The sequence below is a fragment of the Bemisia tabaci genome, chromosome 2, assembly GCF_918797505.1.
Source record: "Bemisia tabaci chromosome 2, PGI_BMITA_v3".
Lineage (NCBI taxonomy): Eukaryota > Metazoa > Arthropoda > Insecta > Hemiptera > Aleyrodidae > Bemisia > Bemisia tabaci.
In genome coordinates this window covers 4,940,342-4,961,750 of record NC_092794.1, presented here as the reverse complement: position 1 = coordinate 4,961,750, position 21,409 = coordinate 4,940,342, and the positions used below count along the sequence as shown (strand labels likewise).

General features: G+C 36.5%; 2 protein-coding genes across 4 annotated transcripts; both read right to left on the bottom strand.

Moving 5' to 3' along the window:
• Window positions 1–1,501: 1,501 nt before the first annotated feature.
• Window positions 1,502–13,368, bottom strand: LOC109031834 (uncharacterized). 3 transcript variants are annotated; one of them, XM_019043614.2, is made up of 6 exons: window positions 13,162–13,368; window positions 12,112–12,288; window positions 10,261–10,545; window positions 9,241–9,471; window positions 7,377–7,710; window positions 1,502–6,614 (listed from the first exon to the last, which is right to left on the bottom strand). In XM_019043614.2, the coding sequence occupies exons 3-6, from the start codon at window positions 10,495–10,497 to the stop codon at window positions 6,229–6,231; spliced, it is 1,188 nt and encodes a 395-aa protein (XP_018899159.1). In that variant the 5' UTR covers window positions 10,498–10,545; window positions 12,112–12,288; window positions 13,162–13,368; the 3' UTR covers window positions 1,502–6,228. The 3 variants fall into 3 exon arrangements, with proteins under 3 accessions (XP_018899159.1, XP_018899158.1, XP_018899160.1); XM_019043613.2 differs by having other exon boundaries at window positions 12,142–12,288; XM_019043615.2 differs by having other exon boundaries at window positions 12,142–12,288; window positions 13,173–13,368.
• Window positions 13,369–14,776: 1,408 nt separating this feature from the next.
• Window positions 14,777–19,294, bottom strand: LOC109031839 (histone H3.3A). The gene is made up of 4 exons (XM_019043623.2): window positions 19,137–19,294; window positions 18,079–18,215; window positions 17,614–17,767; window positions 14,777–16,286 (listed from the first exon to the last, which is right to left on the bottom strand). The coding sequence occupies exons 2-4, from the start codon at window positions 18,204–18,206 to the stop codon at window positions 16,158–16,160; spliced, it is 411 nt and encodes a 136-aa protein (XP_018899168.1). The 5' UTR covers window positions 18,207–18,215; window positions 19,137–19,294; the 3' UTR covers window positions 14,777–16,157.
• Between the last annotated feature and the right edge of the window lie 2,115 nt (window positions 19,295–21,409).

Sequence of the window (21,409 nt, the reverse complement as noted above, 5' to 3'; positions counted from 1 at the left end):
CTTGTCTGTCGCGCAAAATGAACTTGATTCTTGGGAGTTGTTGTGCAAAAAAGTGCTCAATTTCATGCAAGTCCTATTAATGATTTTGGTTTGTTTGTTGCACATGGAAACGCAAACTTTTCCAAGACATGCTTTGTAATCAACTTTCTGAGGATCACTCATCGTCGCGCAAGTGCTTCCAGGTTCTCCAACGCACTCATAACAATAAAGGAATAGGTTGTAGTAAGCGTAAATGATTCCACTAAGTAAAGCTCCACCGAAAATTAAAACACAGACATAACAAAGTATTTGATTGACTTTAGGACCTTTTTTGACTTTGACATGACTGCATTCCCAATTGTGACAAGTACAATGTCTACGGTGGTCGCCATGATGAGTGTGGTTTCTGTGGCGGTTTGCTTTCCCACTGAAAGTTGGGGCGTCTTTATTTGGGTCGAAAGGTGGAGAATTGTGACTGGATTTATGTACCGATGGCTGCTGATCATAAACAGTATTGTAGGGCTTAGATTTGTAAGGCCTCTGATCATAAGTAGTATCAGAATATGGCGACTCCCAATTTTTCATATCTGTTGTGATTTAGCTTTGTTTCCCCTAAATTTTTTCAAATGATAAGGTCACGGACAATCCAGCTTTTCCCATGTTTTCATAGATAGAGAGGTTAGTTCACTTGAAATTCGCAATCCACTTCAAACTACAGTGCCAGAATATCCTCGATTCTACAATTTTCAGCAGATAATCAATTTATCATAATTTTCACGAAAAAATTGTGTCTCTTTCAAAATGGCGCACTCGCGGAGGTCGCAGTTCAACTTCAAATTTGGCGCTTGTAAATTCGAATTTCTAACCTCCCGGATATCACCCGCGCTTCCACGGCTGCCAAATTCATTTCTTAAAGACGCAAAAATCGGACGTGTTCGCTGCCGTGCTAAGGAAAAACGCCGTATGAACATTCGAGAGTTGCCAAATTTCCCTGAATAAGACATGCATTTTTGAAGAAAGTTATGCGTATTTTTCCATAAAATTTTCCGATATTTTAGATTAAATTGGGAACATAATCTTCTGAAAAATTGGGGGAAAAAATTCAGAATTTTCCCAATAAATTCGTAGGTTATTAAAGGAAGTATGGCAACACCTAGAGGTTCATACAGCGTTTTTCCTTAGGACGGCAGTACAGTGATAAACTATTTCATTATAGATGGTGAAACTGCAGAAATGCGTACCACGGTTGCAGACTTTCTGTCATACTTTATTTTCTACATAAAAAACTACTGAACGTAATCTTTTGAAAATTTCAGTGATATTTCTACTCTATATAAAAGATATTCTGTGAAAATTTCAAGTCATGATGTTGGTTCAGTCTCCTTTGAAAAAATAAAATAGGGGCAGAGATTTCGAAACACCATAACCGAGATAGGCATTTTTGGAGTTTTACCGTTGTTAGGCTTTCAATCTACACAGTAGATACAGGGAAGGAAAAAAGAGAGATTAAGAAGAGAGGAAATAAAAATTAAAACATTTAATTCGAAAGAAATGCAACAGATAAAAAATTACAGTGAAAGAAACAATTGGAAGTTTGACTAGGAAAATAAAAACATAAATTCGAAAAGGTAACTAGTAGAACATATTTTCTCAAATTGAGCCTGCAATTTTAGAGAGAATGAAAAAAGTATCTGGAATAAAAAATAGATAAACTATACAACATAAAGACGAACTTAATGAACAACATTTACACTTTCATTCAGATAAATAACACATTTAGAAGGAAGAAATACCTATGTGGCCTGCGTCTTCTGGAAAGATTCACATGAACAGCGAAGAAACATCAAATAAAACCAAAAAACACGATAAAAATCAGGAAGTATAAGGTACGAAAATGTGCTTCCTCATCTTATTCAGCCATCTACCTGCCTGCACACACCCATCCGACATAGGAATCAGAGAATTATTTTACCTAGTTAAATTCTTTACGTCCTTGTATCTCTCACAAAAATCCTTTGAAATTATTATTCTTCCTCATCTTTTTTTTGTGCTAGGTTGAAATAGTATGAGGTCGATACATTTGCAGACAATACATGAAACATTAAATAAAAGCTGATTACTACTAGATTTTCGATAAGTCGTGAGGAAACCTCTGAAAAAAGAGTTTGCTCAAAATGCAGGCTTTCGGTGTCAGCTGTTCATTGGAATATTAAGGCCAGAGGGAAAGAACGCAGCTAAAATCAAGAGAGGTTGCTCAGAGTATGCAAGTTTTATTACTGGGTGAGCTGAAGTCAAATAAAATAATTCCAGTGATAAGTTTGTGCAAGAGGAAAAGTTGCAGCTAAAATTTTTGTGAAAGTTCGTGTTGGACGCTTTTCTGAAAGTTAAGGAGCTTGCATTTGGATAATGAGTGGGTTGAATTGCCACATTTTCTACCTAAGGGCTTAATATCCAGTTACATAAAGCTTTTCTTCATACTTTCATTGATAACTTTTTAGATCTCTCAGTATGCAAGGTTGGAGGGATCTACTTTCAAACACTAAAATATTAGGAGAAAGTTACAATTTAGTTTTTGCAGGAAGAGACTGTATAAGACAGTTTCCAAGTCTTTTAGACGTTACAGGTTAGGCGATATATGAGTGACGCATGAAAAATCATTTAATTTGAAATTACTCCTACGTATTTTGAGCTAGTGCGACAAGATGAATGGACTTTTTGGTTCCCTTTTTTGGGTGGCAAGAACATAATAACAGCACGAGCTGGTCAGAAACTGGACTTCGAGTCACTTAGACGTTTAGTTAATAAGAGAAACTGAAATATGTATACAACATGATGAGAAGAAACAAATATAGACTCAGCAAATATGTATTATCAAAAGTGAAATGTTTAAAGGAGAAAGGTTGTGACCAGAATACAGGGCAAGTGATAAAAGCGGCTCTTTTTGATACCTTCTAGTGGCATCGGGTGCTGAGTAACATTGATGAAGCAGGATACAGGTTTATTTCCTGAATCACTTAAGAGCTGATGATTAGAATACTTCCTTTCAGCAACAGTCCTAAAATTAATGACTGTTTTTTGAGAAACCGGTAAATTACGAAGAAAAGTACTCTAGAAAAATTCTTAAAATTTGCGTGGTAACTTTTTGAGTATAATGACTGCAGGGCTTCCATAATTTAATTTTCTGACTCCCTCACTTTCCTTGACTGGCTGATAAAACTTTGATTTTTTCCCTTTTAACTGCGCTGACCTCTGCTAAATGTTAAAAAAATTTCCAGACTTTCCCAGGTTGTTGTGAATCCTCTGAATTTCCCGTTTTTCCAGACTGATTGGAAACCCTCAAGATAATAGAATGTGTCAAAATATTTAGAATTAGGAGCTTTTTATTCAATTAATTTGAATATGACACGAAATCTTGTTTAATTTATACTTTAATAAATTATGGAGATGATGAAATTGATGCACAATTTCGATGCAAACTTCCATTTTGGATTGTATGAATCATACTTAATTTTGGAAAGCAGCAAACAGGCTGATGAACAGGAAAGATAGTATGTATACACCTACTTTGCATATTTTAAGAATTTTTTTTAGAGTACACTGAAAGGCGTATGAGCTACTGGGAAGAGATTACAACTGAAATAGATAAAAGTCTACTGTCCTAGTGTCTAGTCTAGTGGTCCATAATGCAATGGAAGGAATTGGAGTTATAATTTTTCCTTGATATGATGAAATAGGCACCCCTCCCAGCAGTCACCTTGGCTGATATTCATGCTGCTTGATTTTTCACTGGCTCGTTGGGTAAGTTGTTTTGTGTGAAATTTAACGCTACATTCAACTGATTGAGAAGTTGAAAGAAAAAGAGAGAAAAGGATAAGAGATTGTCATTGACAATTTAAGTTCTTCAATCTTTGATATACATCGAGGGATAAGATTTTTTTAAGCAAGCAGATCACCTTCTCTTCCTTTAAATCTTCAATTTTATAAATAGTTAACATAATATCTGAAAATTTTAAGTGTACACTTACAAAACAAATCGACAAATTGGTGTTCCATTAATTGATATAATTATGGAAATTCCTTTGAAAATTAAAATGCGCAGTAGCTAGGATAGAGAAAAATTTGGTTGAAAAAAAGGCAATTTTCTAAAATTAATGGTTGAAAATTGAGCTACAGTAATGTCTTCATATTCTGCTGTTCAAAAGAGGTTTTGGCTTCTGGCGACAGCAGAAATTGGATTGTGCGATGTTCAAAGGCAAGGGCCCTAAAGACAAAGAACCCCTTCTTGTCCTCAGACCTAAAATTGGCTACTAAGTGACTGAAATTTTGAAGAGATTATGTTCTAAAGCAGCAGAAGAATTTCTTTGCAGAAAACAAATACTTGCCTTTTACAGGTTCTACTCCACATATTAAAGAAAACTTGATTTCAGAAAAATGGAGAAAGAGAGAGAGAGAGAGAGAGAGAGACGAACAATCGCTTGACAAGATGATCCATATCACCCATCCCAGGCTCTTTTTAAGGTTATATCATATGCTCTCAAGATAATTATTCCTTTTTACACTCCCCCTCCCCCTTCTTCATGATGAGGCTGGGAGAAAGAGTCTTTTGGACTATAAAATTTGGATTCCTTAACTTTGTTTCCATATTTACTCCCCCTCAATTCTCTCACTTTGCGCGACTTAAAGTCGCAATGCTTAGGTCTAATTTAGTTAACCAAGAAAACTCCGGTATGGATGGTCTCAATCTTCCTGTAGAGATTGCGGAATGCTCTGATTAGTTTTTAGCACAACAACCGATTTGCTTTTCCAATTGAGAAGCTTTTGAACGCCCTTTTAATCTCTAACTTTTGAATGGTTGTTAAATAATTTTTTTCTGTAAGAAAAAATCATTGTTCATGAGAAGTCAGGTTTAGTTACCACTCATTACTTCAAGACTGAATGATAGGGATGTTTGATGAGATCTTTTCTTTATTTAATTATTTATTTTCTCATTTCATTTTTTTTTTTTTTTTTTTTTTTTTTGAGGGGTGGGGATGGTCCTTGTATGCTGGAAAAATTTGTCTACTATAAAAATTTTAGACGATATTTGCATTGCCATTTCTGGCGAGTTTAATGAGGTGGTGTTACCATATTGCAAAGCTAAAAGTCAATTGGATAGAAATTTTACTGCATATAATTACAGTACAAGGGCCTCTGGAAAAACTAGGTTAAGTATTACCTATGCATTTCCTTTCTTTGTACGTGATTTGAAAACTATTTGAATAAAATTCCTTCTATTCACTCAATCAGAATTGGCTGAGGTATAGAGGATTGTATAGTATATCCTCCTTTTTAGAATTTTAAGATTCTATCAGATAGAGGTTGATTTGACAGAATGGAATTGGAAGTTTTGTCCGAAAGTATTTGAAAAGAAATGTTTCAATTGATAAATACATCCTTCTCTATTGATTTTATTTTTGTTAAAAAAAGCCTGCTTGTCAATTTAAATTTCTTCTTGTCATTGGAACAAATAAAATTCAGCTGAGATAGAGTGGCACCATTCACTGGTTGGATCGCTATTGGTCTAAAAAAGGCACTAAAGTCCAGCTGGACAGAAGCGCAATACAGACAAAAAGGTACGTATCCAGCCGATAATAGCACAACCTAATTTTGACTTAGTTTTATTGCATCCCGATGACAAAGATAAAATGTTAATAATCGACCTGCCAATAGAAGTTTCACCAGGGATAAAAAATCTGAACGATAACACTATCCCTTAGTCTCAGAGTTCACCAGCTTTGAGCTGAAAACAAAACAAGTCTCAACCATTTCAGTTTCACACTTGCCGTAAAACAAGAAAGAGAGTCTCAGATTATCAGGATGTCCACTAAAATAGGTTGGCCAAAAATCAGTACTTTTTCAGTGCATTCCCAAGAAATTTAGTACCTCCTCAACAGAAAGCCATTGGAGGAAATTCGAAAAATGTCGAAAATTTGGGATTCTCGCTCGAATTGGGACAAAAATGCCGTGGACACAGAATTTCATTGATGGCTTGAAGATTAACTGACTGCACAGTCGCGATCTTGTGCACAAATACTCTAAGAATCAATGCGCAGAGGATTGCATACTTTTCTGGCTTTATTGAGAAACACGCGTGGTGTAATGGAAAAAATTCCGAACCTTTTTAGGGAATTTGCGCATATTCCAGTACTTTTGGACCGCCCTAAAAAGTCAGTACTATTTCCGGACTTTCCAGCCTGGTGGACACCCTGATTATGGGTCGTTGCTCTCAGTGGACTCTGGCAACTTGATGAATGGCAATTCAGCACCGCTCCACATAGAATATAAATGTGATCGAGCAGTCACTCCTGACTCCTCTGAAGTGCTCGTTGACCGCGAATGAAGAGAATAGCAAGAACTGCTAGTATCAGTCGAAGAGCTACTCTTACGTGACATTAAAACCGATGGGTCGAGTTCATCGCCTTCACTCCACCAGCTTCCTCGATGAGACGAAATGCGGGAGTGGTCTGTCGAGTCCGTTACACGTGTTAAAGTTACGCCAGGGACAATTCCAGGTGTAATATTTTGTGAGGTTAGAAGGACGATCACATCTTGGAGCTCTTCTTGGGTAACCAGATTATTTTGCCAGGCATTCGAGTCTGGAATCAGTATTACAAATTAGGAAAATATGTTGTTGAGAGCCAAGGAAATTCACATTTGCCTGAGAGAAAGTGGTACGTTTCAAAAATACTTATATTTAGTTTGGAAAAAAAATCTCAAGCTTATCTGAACCTATTCAATCGATGTATAATTTTACCTTCTCTTCCCTCAACAGCAAGCTTGCCAGAGGAACTGCCTGTGTTGCCCTTTTTTTACATTTACTTTGTGTCTCATTTGTTCTGAAACTCTTTCCCCTCTCAGTCTTATACCAGTACTCATAAGAGCTCAAAATGTTTAAACTTTTTGGCCTATTATGGTGTGGATCCAGCACTATTTTACCACCTTGTTACATACAGTTTGTACCAAATTTTCTTGTGTTCATGAAATCATGGTTGCCACAGAATTTGAGGCATTAAATTCCCTAACACTTCCCTGATTTCCCTCATACATTATGATTATTATGATTAAATTTCTTGACATTTAAATAAATGCAGGATGGTTGAAAAGATGTAGATTTAAAACTTTCCATGCAAAATTTATCGTCCAAAACATCTGAGCCCATTCTGAAGGGAGATGATTTCTAAAGAGAGGATTCTAAAGATGATTTAAGAATGATTTCATCATTTTTTCCTGAAATTTCCCAGTTCTTCTGGTATTCCCTGACTGTCGTTAGCCTCATCAAATGCAACACTTGTTAAGCAAGAACTGTTTTATGTATTTTCTTGTAAAAAGCTAAGAAAGATTGGAAGAAGGAAACCAACCGGGGGTTGTAGACCTGCTCTTATCACTGGTACTTGAGCTGGGCAGGGCTAATTTCCATGGCATCGACCACCTTCTGAGCGTTGACTCGGACTTGTCACCTGATGTAGGCGCTGCTTCGGACCATCGCCGCTGAGGAATAGGCACTGAGAGAGGGGAGCAAGAGGGAGGGACAGCGAAACAACGTGCCACAGCTGCGGCCTCGATGGGTTCCGCATGAGGGCCTCCAGCTGGGTTGCACTGACACGCTGCTAAGTGAGAGAATTTCTCGCAACATGTCATGCTCAACTGGTACTGTAGATTTACCATTGATAGTAGGCCAGAGCAAACGATTTGCTGTTGACAGAAATTCATGGAAATCAGCGAAACTGTTGGGAGTAATTATTTAATTCTTTGTCATGGGTCAATAAAATCATGAATTATCAGAGGTCTAATTTGTTTTCTTCACAGGTTTCTGTTACTCCATCGAAACGACTCGTGTGTTGGAAAGCCCTTTTGTAATTTGCAGATTTCTGCTAATGAACATCTTTGTAAACTTAGAAACAGAATTTTCAACTGTAAACATAAAAATTATTTAAAAATTTGAAAAATAGCTTTCAATGACTTGAAACCATTGAAACATGATATAAAAACATACCTACACACCTGACCCAATCATCTGACTGCAAAAGAGCTGTTTTTCAGTTCTTATTGTATTCATGTAACCTGGGCTCACAAAATGATTGTCTACTCGTTGCTCCCAATTTGGAGAAATCCTGGGTTCAGTGTCTTTAGGTACATGGGAGGCTCATAGAGAAAGCAATGTTTTACAATGCAACACAAAACAAGAATGGTAAATCGAACCGCTTACAAAACATGAACCATTGTACTTGTCAAGATGATTATCACATATGTGCTCATCACTAAACAAGTATGATCTGTTCAGTGGTGTGGCGTGCTTTGCGATAAATCAATTCGATTGCATTTTGCAAAAAGGAACCACTAGCATTGCAATGCTGCTAAGATTGCGCAACTTCATCTTTTGCAATAAAATTGCGGAAATCGTGAAAAACTATGAAATTTAGATGGTAATTTTTGTCTTAAATTTACAGTTTTTAGAGGGTAAAATAGAAACTATTAATGAATAATCGGGTTTTTCCTCCAAGACAAAAGAAGTTGCACAATCTTAGCAACATTGCAATGCTAGTGGTTCCTTTTTGCAAAATGCAATCCAATTGATCTACCATTTAAACCTATGGAAATGAATCTATAAACGGGGTGTTCGCAGCGAACACCTTGATAATCAATTCTTTACAGTAGCTTCAAATGGGGAAATATCAATAATCAATCATTCACGCCATGCCACTGGATCTGTTGATAATATTTAAAAGACTGAAACAAGTGCTGACTTCACGGCATAACCCTGGCTCAGTATTCCAATACATCTGCCTCAGCTAAATACACTCCCCCCTCAGTCCTAACTGAAACTCATAAGAATACTAACTTTTTCTACGACTGCAACTCTAATCCTAATCGTTTGTTTCTTGTGGCTTTGATTTCCCTGCAGAATAATGTAGGTTCAGCACTATTTTACCATTCTATCACATCAAGATTACAAGTGTATGATATTTTTTATTTACATGTTTTAGCTGGGACACGAAGAAAAAAGGAGAAAAACAATCAGATCATGGCTACCTGAGAGTAAGTAAGGAAATTCAATTTTAAAATATGTCATTTTGACCATTCATGATTAAAAGAATATCAATCAACATTATTTAGTCCAGAGGAGATAGAATTTAAGGACAGTCATTGCAGCTCTTGAGACATTACCGTGTAGGGAAATCAAAGCTGAGAAGTGGAAGAATTTGATTGGAAATCATACGTTACCTGATTGATATCACATTGTTCATTGTCATTGTCTGCCGTTAGGTCGATGTCCTGCAAACTAGTGATGGCGTTTATATTTATCATCCGTGTTGCAGCAGCAGCAGCTGCTGCTAGTTGTTCCCAGACTGCCTGACACTGAATGGCGCGGTGCCGACATGGAGCTGACTCTATGCTTAGTCCGGCTAATAACCGTGATAACTCAGACCCAGCATTACACAGCCCTCTGACCATCTATAAACAAAGATATCACAGTTAAATCTTAAATGCTAACTATTAACAGGGAAAACCTTTGTATCTTCTGTGCATCCTGACATGACGGTCCATCTTTATAAACAGAAAGCGCATTTAGTAATGAATGTATTATGGAATTTGATACTCAAACCTGATTTAATTTGTTTAAAAAAACCCAAACGTATTTCAGAGCAGGTACCTTCTTGACACACATCTCAGAGGGTCACTAACCATTTCCTGAGGAAGAATTGCATATGGCTGGAAGGATTGAAAACCAGGTAATTCTTATGTCTCAAAAGCTGTCAGTTTTTTTCAAATATTTCACAAAACTTATATTGTTTGAAGTTATGAAGGTGGTGAGCTACCGTTTTGAAGAAAGCTTTTAATTTTGGTAATAATAGCTTTTGGACCCTGTTTACCTAGGAAATTTTTTTAGTGATTACTGACTATTCAAATTATTTGAATTAAACTTTTTTTGGAACAATCTGTTCAACCGAGCTTCTTACATGCTCTTGGCACATTTTTAGATGTTTAAACATTTTTCCTCATCTGCAAAGTTGTAAACCCTTATTCGGACTTTTCAGATCTGTTGTTTTTGCTGAGAGAAAAAACTAATAATCTGGTAATTCCAGAATTTATTTTTTACTCAAATTTATTCTTGCCCCTTGTTATCATTTATAATATCTTATTTATTTATTTTTTCTTCTCCCTGACATGGATTGAAAATAGAAAATTTTGGATTGAGATTTAAAAAAGCAAAATATCACAGAGATGAAGTTTTATTATTACCTGCAGATAATGTATCCATCCTGCAATACAATCAGAAACTTCCTTGGAAGAACATTGAACTAAACCTTGATCAGGAATGCTTTCAGCCATTGTATCAAGCCTTTCAGTACCCAAACGAGAAACACACTTGTGCGGGTCAACACTCAAATAACTTCTTGTCCTTGAGCAAGCAAACGAAATACAACAACGAGCCGGCTGATTCTTACTCCTAGCTTTTGCCGAGCTCACTCTCTTCATAATACCCCCATACTGAATGACTGGGTTATCATCTTTGGCCAATCATCACTGCAAACAAAGAATTCTAATTATAACACGAAAAATAAAAAAAAACTTAGTTGTGGATGGAAGTACGAAAAGAAAGTGGGACATGTGACACTGGTGGGGCGCATCTGCTACACACTTCACACAGAGTGATGCAAGGGTGCAGAAAGTGTTCAATCGGCCGAACTCGCACAGATCACGGGGCAAATGTGTAGGCCCCTGAAAAGGGGTGAAAAATGTGAAGGCATCTGAGAAAAGGGAAAAAAAGTGAGGGCCGAAAGCATAAACCTGCTGAGTGCATAGCTTTTTGCAAAAACTACGTACTTATCACACTCTCTTATGCAAAGAAAATGGTTGAGCGCGCATTTTTATGCGAAGGAAATAGTGAAGCACGCAAGTCTTATGTGAACAGCAGTATGAAAGCGACCTCAAAAAATGTGAAAGCGAAGAACTTACTGCACCCCTGGAATGATGGTCATAAGATCTCCTAACGCACTTGAGCAGTTCTTCAGCAAATTATAAAAAATCGATGACCAAAGTGCTAAACTACATATCGACGGTGTAAGTCGGCAATCACATGACTCGGTTTGCGACGTCGCAAACTTCCTGTCATAATTTATTTTTTAAACGTAAAACTAACCAATGGCACTTCTTTAAAACTGCCATGATTTTTCTTCTCTGTGCGAAGAAAATTCTGCAAAAACTTCATGGAATGATGTCAATTTGTTCTCCTTTGAAAAATAACATAAAGGCGGAGATTTTCAGACACCGCAAACGATTTTGTGATTGCCGACTTACACCGTCGATATCTTCGTTTGGGACGTTCCAGACTTCCTGTCATTCTTTATTATTTCTTTCGAAAACTAAGCAACGTAATTTCTTGAAAACTTCATTCATATTTTTTCCCATGGCAGCAGCGTATTCTGAATGAATTTCAAGCTATATTATATATTTCAAGCTTCTCTTTGAAAAAATACAATAGGCAAAAGTTTGAAACATCATGACGGAGGTACTTGGTTTAGCCATCGAAATGATACCTAAACCAAATTCATGACCCATGGCTGGTAGGTAGGTCAAAATTCCATGTATTGGAATGGGCAAAGTTGCGATTTTGAGATCCAGTGTTAGAAATATTTGGATGCATTTAAATCAAGCAGAACTATATCTATTGTGACGTGAGCCCTGCCCCGCATGTATTCTTATAGATCGCAGTGCTCATGTCGGAATTGGTATGGTTCTATTTGAGTTAAATATGTCAATTGGAAGAAATCGCTACCATAAAGGAAGGCATTGTTTACTCTTAAGAGTCCACGCCAAATAAGTTTACGCACTTTTAGAGTGCGGAAAAAGGTCGTATGTCTTCAGTTGAGCATTTACGGTAAATGCAAAAAACATGATGGCTAATCTTTTGTCCAGGGCATAACCTTAAATGGCATGGAATTTACATACTTAGGTTTCAATTTTTTACTAGTTTGACATAAAACTTAAAAAATACATCACTTGCATTGACCAGTCAACGGTTTCGGCGTGAGAAGATTCTATACAGAGAATTCAATAATACGAGACTAAAAAACCAAAATTATACTTCACTTGGATGGCTCGAATAAATGAGAAACTCACTATGAGGTCTTCTGAATTGCAACCATTCCTTCTGAAGACTAATGAACTTTCAGCCCTGGAAGCTAAACCTGGACTTGAACATTTCATGGTAGCATAAACATTCGACCAGATGAGTCAGTCAGTCGATGTATAAGCTTCAGATAGGACCTGAAATATTCACAAGGGGAATATCAATGAGTAAAAAAAACAAAGGAAAAACTCCTAACATTGTCGACAGGAGTGGAATTCTATCTCAGTTCCTGCTGAAGAAATAATGACAGAAAACAGATCGGTGCAGATTATTTTCTTGATGCTTAAGAGGAATACTGAGGAAAGTTATTCTCCTCATTTCTTTGTACTTAGAACTTTGTTTGGGAGCCATTTTCATGTGCTTTTTATGATTATTATTCTTTCCAACATTCGGAAAAGAGTTAAAAATCAGAGGGCCCTATTTAGGAGTAGACTTCTGGGTGACGGTTAAGTGAAGTGATATACTAAAGCAAGACCAATCCTAGCAGGTCAGTCATTCCTATGGACTGCGAATTAGAGAAGGAAAGTTTCCATGAAATGTATTTCTTATGGAAGAAGCCAATTCTACATCATTGAGTCTGCAGTCGATTTGGGGCTGGGCAGAGTGGGTTTAAAAAAGATATGTTATGACTGAACCGTGTGGATTTGTCTTGAAGGCCCTTTAAAATCTAACTCTAGATCATATAATTCTGTCAAGCCATGCAATCATTTAGCTTTCGACCAGCTTTTTTTTGGATTTCAGAAATTTCACTCGACTCATTCTTTGATGACATTTTACCATTTCTCATTGCTTTGCAAAGCAATGACAGCAATATGTCTGCACAGTAATTGAGACCACGCCACAAAAGTAAAGCCAAAATCTAACTCTAAAGTACATGCATACTCCTGAGACTTAGGAAATTGCCTTCCCCATATTATTACTGTTGATGATTGATCACAGCCGCACTGAAGATTGACACAGAAAATTCACCATCATGAATTCATGACTGATAAGAATAGTATATAACCTACCCAGTTGCTACCTGAAAGGTCTCCAACAATAGATGAAATCATACTTCTGAAAACAAAATCTTCTGAATAGAACGCATTACAGAAGAAACGAAAGTCAGACATGCATTTCACCTTTGACATTTGTAAACATTAGAAAATTATCACTATCACTAGACAGCCATTTCTCAACTCCCACTCACTTCTTCCTTCTCGTTATCAGTAGTCTGACGTCATGACGTCTGACGCGAAGGACCTGCGCTCTGGAGGCTGCTCTATGAGACCTGAAATTTACACTGATGTCAAATGGGGCACCATTGATGATGGCATGGAGACACCGATTCATAAGACAACAGTTAGTTTGATTCTGTAACTTAATTTCTTTGATATTTTGTGTACTTTTGCCGTAAAATAGACAAAACTGATTAGTCTATTCAACGACACGAGATGCAGAATCAAACACGTACTTACTTCTTGAAAGGAATGAGGAGTTGGTGCGAGAAAATCCTATTTACATTGCAAGTTTTGTATGAAAAATCATTTGTTCGTTAATTCTATCGATTAAAAATGGCAGATAATTCTTGTCAAATCTCAATAGCAAGAAAGAGAGAAAAAAAATTGCGATGACTTTTGAAAGGAAATATCCAGTTGTTGCGGGGAAAATAAATACTCCGGTAGAAACTTCGTAACATTCCGATGCAATTAGGCCCGTCTTCTTCTCATTCATATGTGTGAGCACCGGTTAAAAGGCAAAATACATGAGACTTCATTTGGATGAAGTGTTTCAATTTCTCTGAGTTAAATTGAAGCGCATGTTGGCATCTTTCTAGCTTAACAATTCGACTTCAAAACTACTGAATTCATGGGCCACTTAAATCAGATATGTTTGTAGAGCACTTCTTAATGCTTTCGTATCTATGACTCAATTCCGAATCTTGGAGGACTGGGGTCTATTTTTCTGCTCTCATGGATGGTCAAATTTATTCATGAGGCACTGTAATAAAATTGAAAGTCTGCTGGGAATTTCGATCGTGAGCAGTTTACGAAAAGGGATTACAGTTAACTTCCTCCAAGTCAAACTGGATAGGGACCATATTGTTGGTTCCACTTGGAGGGCTTCTTGTTCTTATGAAAAATTTGACCGGTCCCCCAAAAAATGTGACTTACAGAGCGTTTGACTTAGAGGAAGTTAACTGTATCTATTCTTTTTGGAGTGTGCATCAAACTATGTTCTATTTGGCAATGTATTCCCTCAGCATTGAGAAAAAGGAAAATTACATTATGGAATCGTAAGTTCTCATCCATCCTCGTTCAGTAATCACTTCAAATACTTCCACTTAAATACATTAAGAAACCTCCAAGGTTAACAGCAGGTTAGTTACATAGGCAATTAGCTAGTGGGTAGGCCTGTTCTGCTCTTAATCTGAGGCAAAATGTAAAAATTTGCCTTCTTTCTTTATTTTTTTCAAATTAGATATTTTTAACTAGGAAACAAACTTGTTGCAAGATAATAAACGTTTTGATGCTCCTGGAAGTTTTGAAAGTAGGCCTTGGCAGCAATGTTAAGTTATGAGCTTGAATTCGATAACAAAAAATCGATTGTACATAGGATAACTTAGGAAGAAATAAAATAGAAGACTTTCTTTAAAAATGGTGATAAAATTTCTATTATGAGACCGTAAATAAGTACATACATTGACAATTCTTTCATGTTTGTTCTTTTTTTTACTACTTACTTTTAGAGAAAAGAGTGAGATAATTATTAACCCAATAAATAAAACTTACACCATGATAATTGAGGAATTCAAAGTGATACTAAAGTTTTAATTGGAAACTTTTAGCTTAACATCAGAAAAAAAAAGAATTTATGATAAATATAAATGTTCCACTGGTGAGGGTAGCAGTATACTTAATGGTGGTTTTTAGAGTTAGGGAAAAACAAAATACTTGATTAATGGAAATTGGAAAATGTAGAACTAGCAAAATTAGTTTGCCAACTTTAGAAAGGGGCATAGAGGATCTGCCATTCTTGTTTTTACATTAAAATTTAATGTAAGAGTTAGGCTAGCATATCTTTTGTTGCATTCTAAAGTTGGCTGATAATTAGACGCTAGCTACACCATTCCTAATTTTCAAAATATTGTACTGAAAGAGAATTATTACATTCTTTGCTTTGTGTCAATGTTTTTAATATGTTGAAAATTAACTTTAAAGGACCAGTGTACATTTTAGAAAAGGTTAATCTCTGATCGGTAAAAATTGGATTTATCTTTGAGGAGATTTCATTACTTAAGGGGTGGTTCATTATTATAAAAAGAAGATATAAAAGAAAGTATGGAATAAATACAATAAAGAGTTCAGAATATTACAAGCACACATACACACATAAATACTGATAAACATTGAAAGAATTTATGAAGAAATGATTCGGAAACCAGTTTTTCCTTGGGGCTGACATTAGGTAAGTCCTTCACATTCTAGAGATATTATTAAAAAGAATTTGTAGCTTTGAAATGTTAAAGATTCTTTAAGTAAGGACTTAATCTGACTTAAAATTTTGAAAATTTTTGAGAACAATTAGTGGTTCAAATGTGTGCTAAATTAAAACGAACGACAGAAAAAACACGGACAATACACAATTAGGCTAAAATAGATGAATATTTAATGACATGATTAGTTGTGCGTGTTAAAATTCTTTTGGTATTGGATCTTTTGTTTTTAAAAATGTACTGCGTTGCTAGTGGTCAAATTTGTGAGAGATAGATCTTAAGAGATTAAAAGATTGTAATCTCGGCCTAACTTCATTTAAGCTATAGGGGAAGTGTATGCTAAGCTAGCATGATCTATAAATAATATTCATTACTGAGGAGAAAAGGTTTCCGTAAATTTTAACTAACCACACGTTCAATCATCCAAACACTGAATATAATTAGAAGATAGGCAAGAGAGAGAGAGCTGCGCATGGCATAGTAAATGATAAATGAGTAATGATGAGGAAAGATGAAAAAAATTAATCTAATTTAAGCTCGTTCTCCACGGATTCGGCGGGCGAGCTGGATGTCCTTTGGCATGATTGTGACACGCTTAGCATGGATAGCGCACAAGTTAGTGTCTTCAAACAACCCAACGAGGTATGCTTCACTGGCCTCCTGCAAATGAAGCAAAAAATACAGATTAGTTAAGAAGAATTGAGGATAAACTATCGAAACAAAAGATGAGATTGTTATAGAGCAGGTGGAATTTGAGATTTCAAGAATGTGAAAAACCTTCATAAATGCTTATAGGAGAAATTAGTAACGCTGGGTCCTTTGAAATTTAAATAGATGGTAAATTTCAGAAATTGCAAATTCTGATCTTGATCATTAGAGCCCTAGGGGGATTAGTTATAATGTAGGCGACAGAGAAAATTCCGAGGATCAGTGGGAAAATTAACTGACTTTTTCCATCTGAGTGAAATTTTCTTGCCTCTGATTTAGAGCTGATTTCCAAATTTATGAGTTAAGAGCTGTCACTAACTACAAAATTCTTCAAACACACATCGTTCATATGGAGTGTAAGCAATTACATGAAGGGCAATACATTGGTGCAAATCGTTTTAAGCTTGCACAATATTGTGCAATGTGCTCGGATTTCACAAAAAAGGTAGACACAAAAAGCTCATCAGGAGAACAAAAGCCACCGACTTAGAGAAGGGGAGCTTCCTCCCTCTGCACAATTTTCAGAGTAAGTAAGTCCACAATATGAAGAGCAATTTAAAACAATTTGAATAAAATAGAGCACAATGGGACGGCGGCACCTATTCTTTATAATCGATTTCTTAATGTACGGAGTAAACTGATGGTTTTTTTTTATTATTTTTAAAAAAGGCTAAGAACCTGGGCAAGAAATTGCATTTTGAAAATCCCAAAAATAGCACAAGTTGAAAATCATATTTTTGGTGGCCTCTGATGATGCAGCTAGGCAATGGACTGAAGCATATTAAGGCGCTTCAAGCATTACTGGCTAAGTCAACTTAACTGTTGGCTTTGGATTGGCCATACTTTGATAAGATTTTTCTCCCCTCAAAAATGATTTTTTCAACTTTTCAATGAACTTTCTAGTGCTTTCAAGCAGGGATATAACCATTCAACAATCCCATGAAATTCCTTGCCACTACCTAGATGGAAATTTCATCATTATGCTCTGGTTTCCTAATTATCATCAGGATTCCATGACTATGGCTACTTTATGAGTACACTGATTGAATGCTCATCGATCAGATTCTGAATGACTAATAAGAGAGATTTACCCACGGTCGTAGAAAGTTTCGGAACTCCGACCGTTGGCCATGATTCTGGGACTGTGAGATCAGGCATTTTCGGCACCCTTGAATTTCACTAGAAAGAAAATCTACCTAGGGCTACACAATCTGAACTCTTTAAGAATTCAACATCAAGTGAGAAAGAGAAGGGTAAGATAAGATGGAATGAGAATTACCTGAAGAGCACCAATGGCAGCGCTCTGGAATCTCAAGTCGGTTTTGAAATCTTGCGCAATTTCACGGACCAACCGTTGGAACGGCAACTTACGGATCAGCAATTCAGTACTCTTTTGGTATCTCCTGATTTCTCGGAGAGCGACAGTACCTGGCCTGAAAGTAAAGAAACACAAGTAAATAACTTAATTTTGAAAATTACACCCTAATTTAGGCAGAGGTATTCAGTAAAATGGAGGTAGAGGGTTAATAATCGACCACAAGAAAGCCTGATTCTGCTGAAAAATAACTTAAAAAAATAACTTCTGCATACTTAAAGTTACTTTAACATAGCTGTATAACGGATTATGAACATTGGCAAAAGAACAACTAAGGAGTAAGTAACTTGCTCTTGCGGAAGAATCACCATGACTGCCATATAGTAGTGCTACTTATTGGTGAAATAGAATGAAAGTTTTGATGTTTACCTGTATCTGTGGGGTTTCTTCACTCCACCAGTTGATGGTGCACTTTTACGCGCAGCCTTGGTGGCAAGTTGCTTCCTGGGAGCTTTACCTCCAGTGGATTTACGCGCAGTTTGCTTAGTACGAGCCATGACTCAATCCTGTGAAATAGAGAGAACAGATAAGAATTACCCAAAAAATACCTTTCATGTTGCTGAGTAAATGTTTATGATACATGTTACATATAAAGCATACATAAGAATTTCTATCAAATCGCCCAGAGAATTCCCCCAAAATTTTCGAAAAAACTGGGAAACCCTAGCTGTAAAATAGATACTTCGCTTGGCATGTAGAACTTGGCAACACTGTAATGCAAATAGGCCTTTATTTCCTAAACATTTGTCAGTTCCAGTGACTCTTAGCCTTGTTTACGGCAGATAATAAAAGAGAAATTCAGGAAATCCAAGCTTCTACCAAGTAAATAATACTTGGCTAATAAATGAGTCTAAAGTATGCTGTTCCGATCAATTTCGTCCGACTGCATCGAACTCCTATTGTTGGGTCCCCCCAGGGTCGGCTGCAATATTTTGATTACATCAGAAACTTACTAAACGACAAATGAAACTTTGTCAGTACCAGAGAGGAGGATCAAATGTTGGCAATAGAAGGGACGGTTTTATTTATTATAAGAGTAAAGAGGGCAATGACATTGAGTGAAGGCAATTTCCATAGATAATGAGATTTGGGGGAAGATAGGGCTTCATCAGTGCCAAAGCTATCTTTCATTTCTGAGGTAACATTCAACTATTGTTACTTCGGGCACAGACCTTCTGCTAAAAGAGTAGTCAGGTTGAAAGAATACGAAAATCAAAGGAATTCGGGACAAAGTGTGCAATAAGGTAGGCCATTGTAGTAAAACGCTCGTGTTACGGTCGGAGAGGCATGATGGCGTCGTAAGCTTCGGTACAAATAACTTTCACTTACAGATGAAGAGGTAAAATAATAGTTTTACGTGTAATGGACAAATTTAAATGAAATCAACAGTTAGAGAGGATGAAAATTAAAGGTAAAATTCAACTTACGGATTCTTGGAGAACGGAAAAAAACCGTGGCAGTGAATAAACGCGGGAGAAATGAAGTGACGCTTCTGATCAGAACACAAAAACACCAAATTCTACAATTTATCCGATTGTAACAAAATGGCCGCCAAATTTAACCGCCAAGCCGCTGATAGGAGAACCGCGAAATCACGTGACATTTCAAAATGTTGGCGGGATTTTTGATTGAGCGCTCCCACCTCACTGGGCGCGTACCTGCCAAAGTCATTCCTTCAGCTTCAGTTGTCCACACATAAAAATTTTTCGTATTTATTTTGATTTTTATGTTGAAAATCATGATCAGCTCTGTCAGCAATGATAAAAACCGGTGATGGTAATGAAAGTCACCGGCTGGTCTCTGTTTAAGTGATGGCAAGAGAAGAAATATATGATGGGGGGGAGGGGAGGAGTGAGTGTGTGTATTGCCAGCTTGCGCATTAGTGATGGCCTCGGTAGGGCATTTTTTTCCTTGGGCTCCCTGATTTTAAGGTAAAATACATTTTGTTCGAGAGAAATTGTTTTACAATTATCTTACTTTGGCAAAGACAGCCGGCTTTTTACTGAGGCATTGCTGTCTTGTTTTCATCTCATCATCTTTAACAAGTAATATGAGAGCTCTTTTTATATCCGTGGAACGCATGAGACACGATGGATCAGGATATTTGCTGTTCGGGCCAGTTCAACCGACCTAACCGCGGCCTCAACCCACCTAGGAGGAGCGTTCCAAGCGTTCCACTGGAATGCATGGAACAGGATAAAAAAGTGATGCTTTCCGTAGCAATCCTCTGCGGTTCTGCAAAAAAAAAGCCCTATGATAGCTTTTATTTTAGTATCTTCAGAACACAAGACATTACTTATGAGTTAAAGAGTCATAGTTTGGAAGAAAAAGCAAATAATTTGGAAAAAATTTGTTTAAAAAAAAGGGGGGGGGGGGGAATGCTGCATACTTTGATTGAGGAGAGTAAAGGAAAAACGGTCTCCTGCTGTTTTCAAACAATTGAGGTTGTTGGATTACATCTGTTTTGGTGTGGTGAGTTAAGTAGTATGTTCAATTTGTCACCTTAAGGCCGAAGTATCACGAGCACCATTTATGCTCAGACACTTTTTTGCCAGACATCTCAATATTGTTAAATATCATTGTTAATTGTGCCTAGCATACTTTGGGTGGAAGGGGACAGATTCCCACAATTTAATTTAAAAATTAATTTATAAGACTACATGGAATGGAAAAGTAAAGTAATTAATGATTTAATCCTCAAGCCTGGCATATTAACTGTGATAAATTTGATACTTTCATCAAATAAATTTGAAAGAGAAAAAAAAGTTTAAAAAAACTGATTTATAGCAGATGTCTTTATTAGTTAAAGAATGACTTCAAACACAGGTTTTGATCACAGGGTACTAAAGATCTTAAATGGGTTACAAATGCAAAATTAAGTGGCATACACTAAAAAGATAGACTGTATGCATTCTAACATGATAGCTACTGCAGATCGATAAATATAGAAGGAATAGGGCAATGCCTTTTACTCAACTTGAGCTTCTGGCTTCTGACAAATGAAAACGAAGCTCCAAAAATACTTAATAAAACAGTTAAAGCCTTTTTTTTAAATAAGATTTCTTAACTTAATATCCACAATAGGTGAACAATTCTAAGGATTAACAGTTTGATAAAAATATATCTGTAATGAAATACTTCCTGAAAAATGATGTCCTTTTATTGCTGAAATCACAGTGAAGTGAGCTAGGGCAAGTGTGAAACCTCCAACATTATTTAATGCAAAATAAAAATCAGGCTCACTTCTTGCAATCTTTACTAATGGTTACTTTTATTACCAGTGATTTGAATCATGCTGTGATTTAGCTGGATAAGTGTGCAAAAATGTTTGATACGTAATACATAGTATACGTATCAAATACATATCATGTAATACATACATAGTGTTGAAAATGGGATAGTTTTAGTTATACCATTGATAATCAAAGCGAATGTTCTTAATAACCTTTCAAATATACACAAGTACTTGCCATTCTTTAGAGAAAACTTCCTATTCAAAGACTTCGACATCGCTGATGAATGTGAATTGGAAGCTGCGTCAGTGGCATGGCGTGCTTTGCGATATATCGATTGTTTGGGCGTTTAAACCTATGGAAAAGGATCGATAAACAAGGTGTTCGCAGCGAACACCTTAATAATCGATTCTTTACCATAAGTTTAAATGGCAGAACAATCGATACATCGCAATTCACGCCACGCC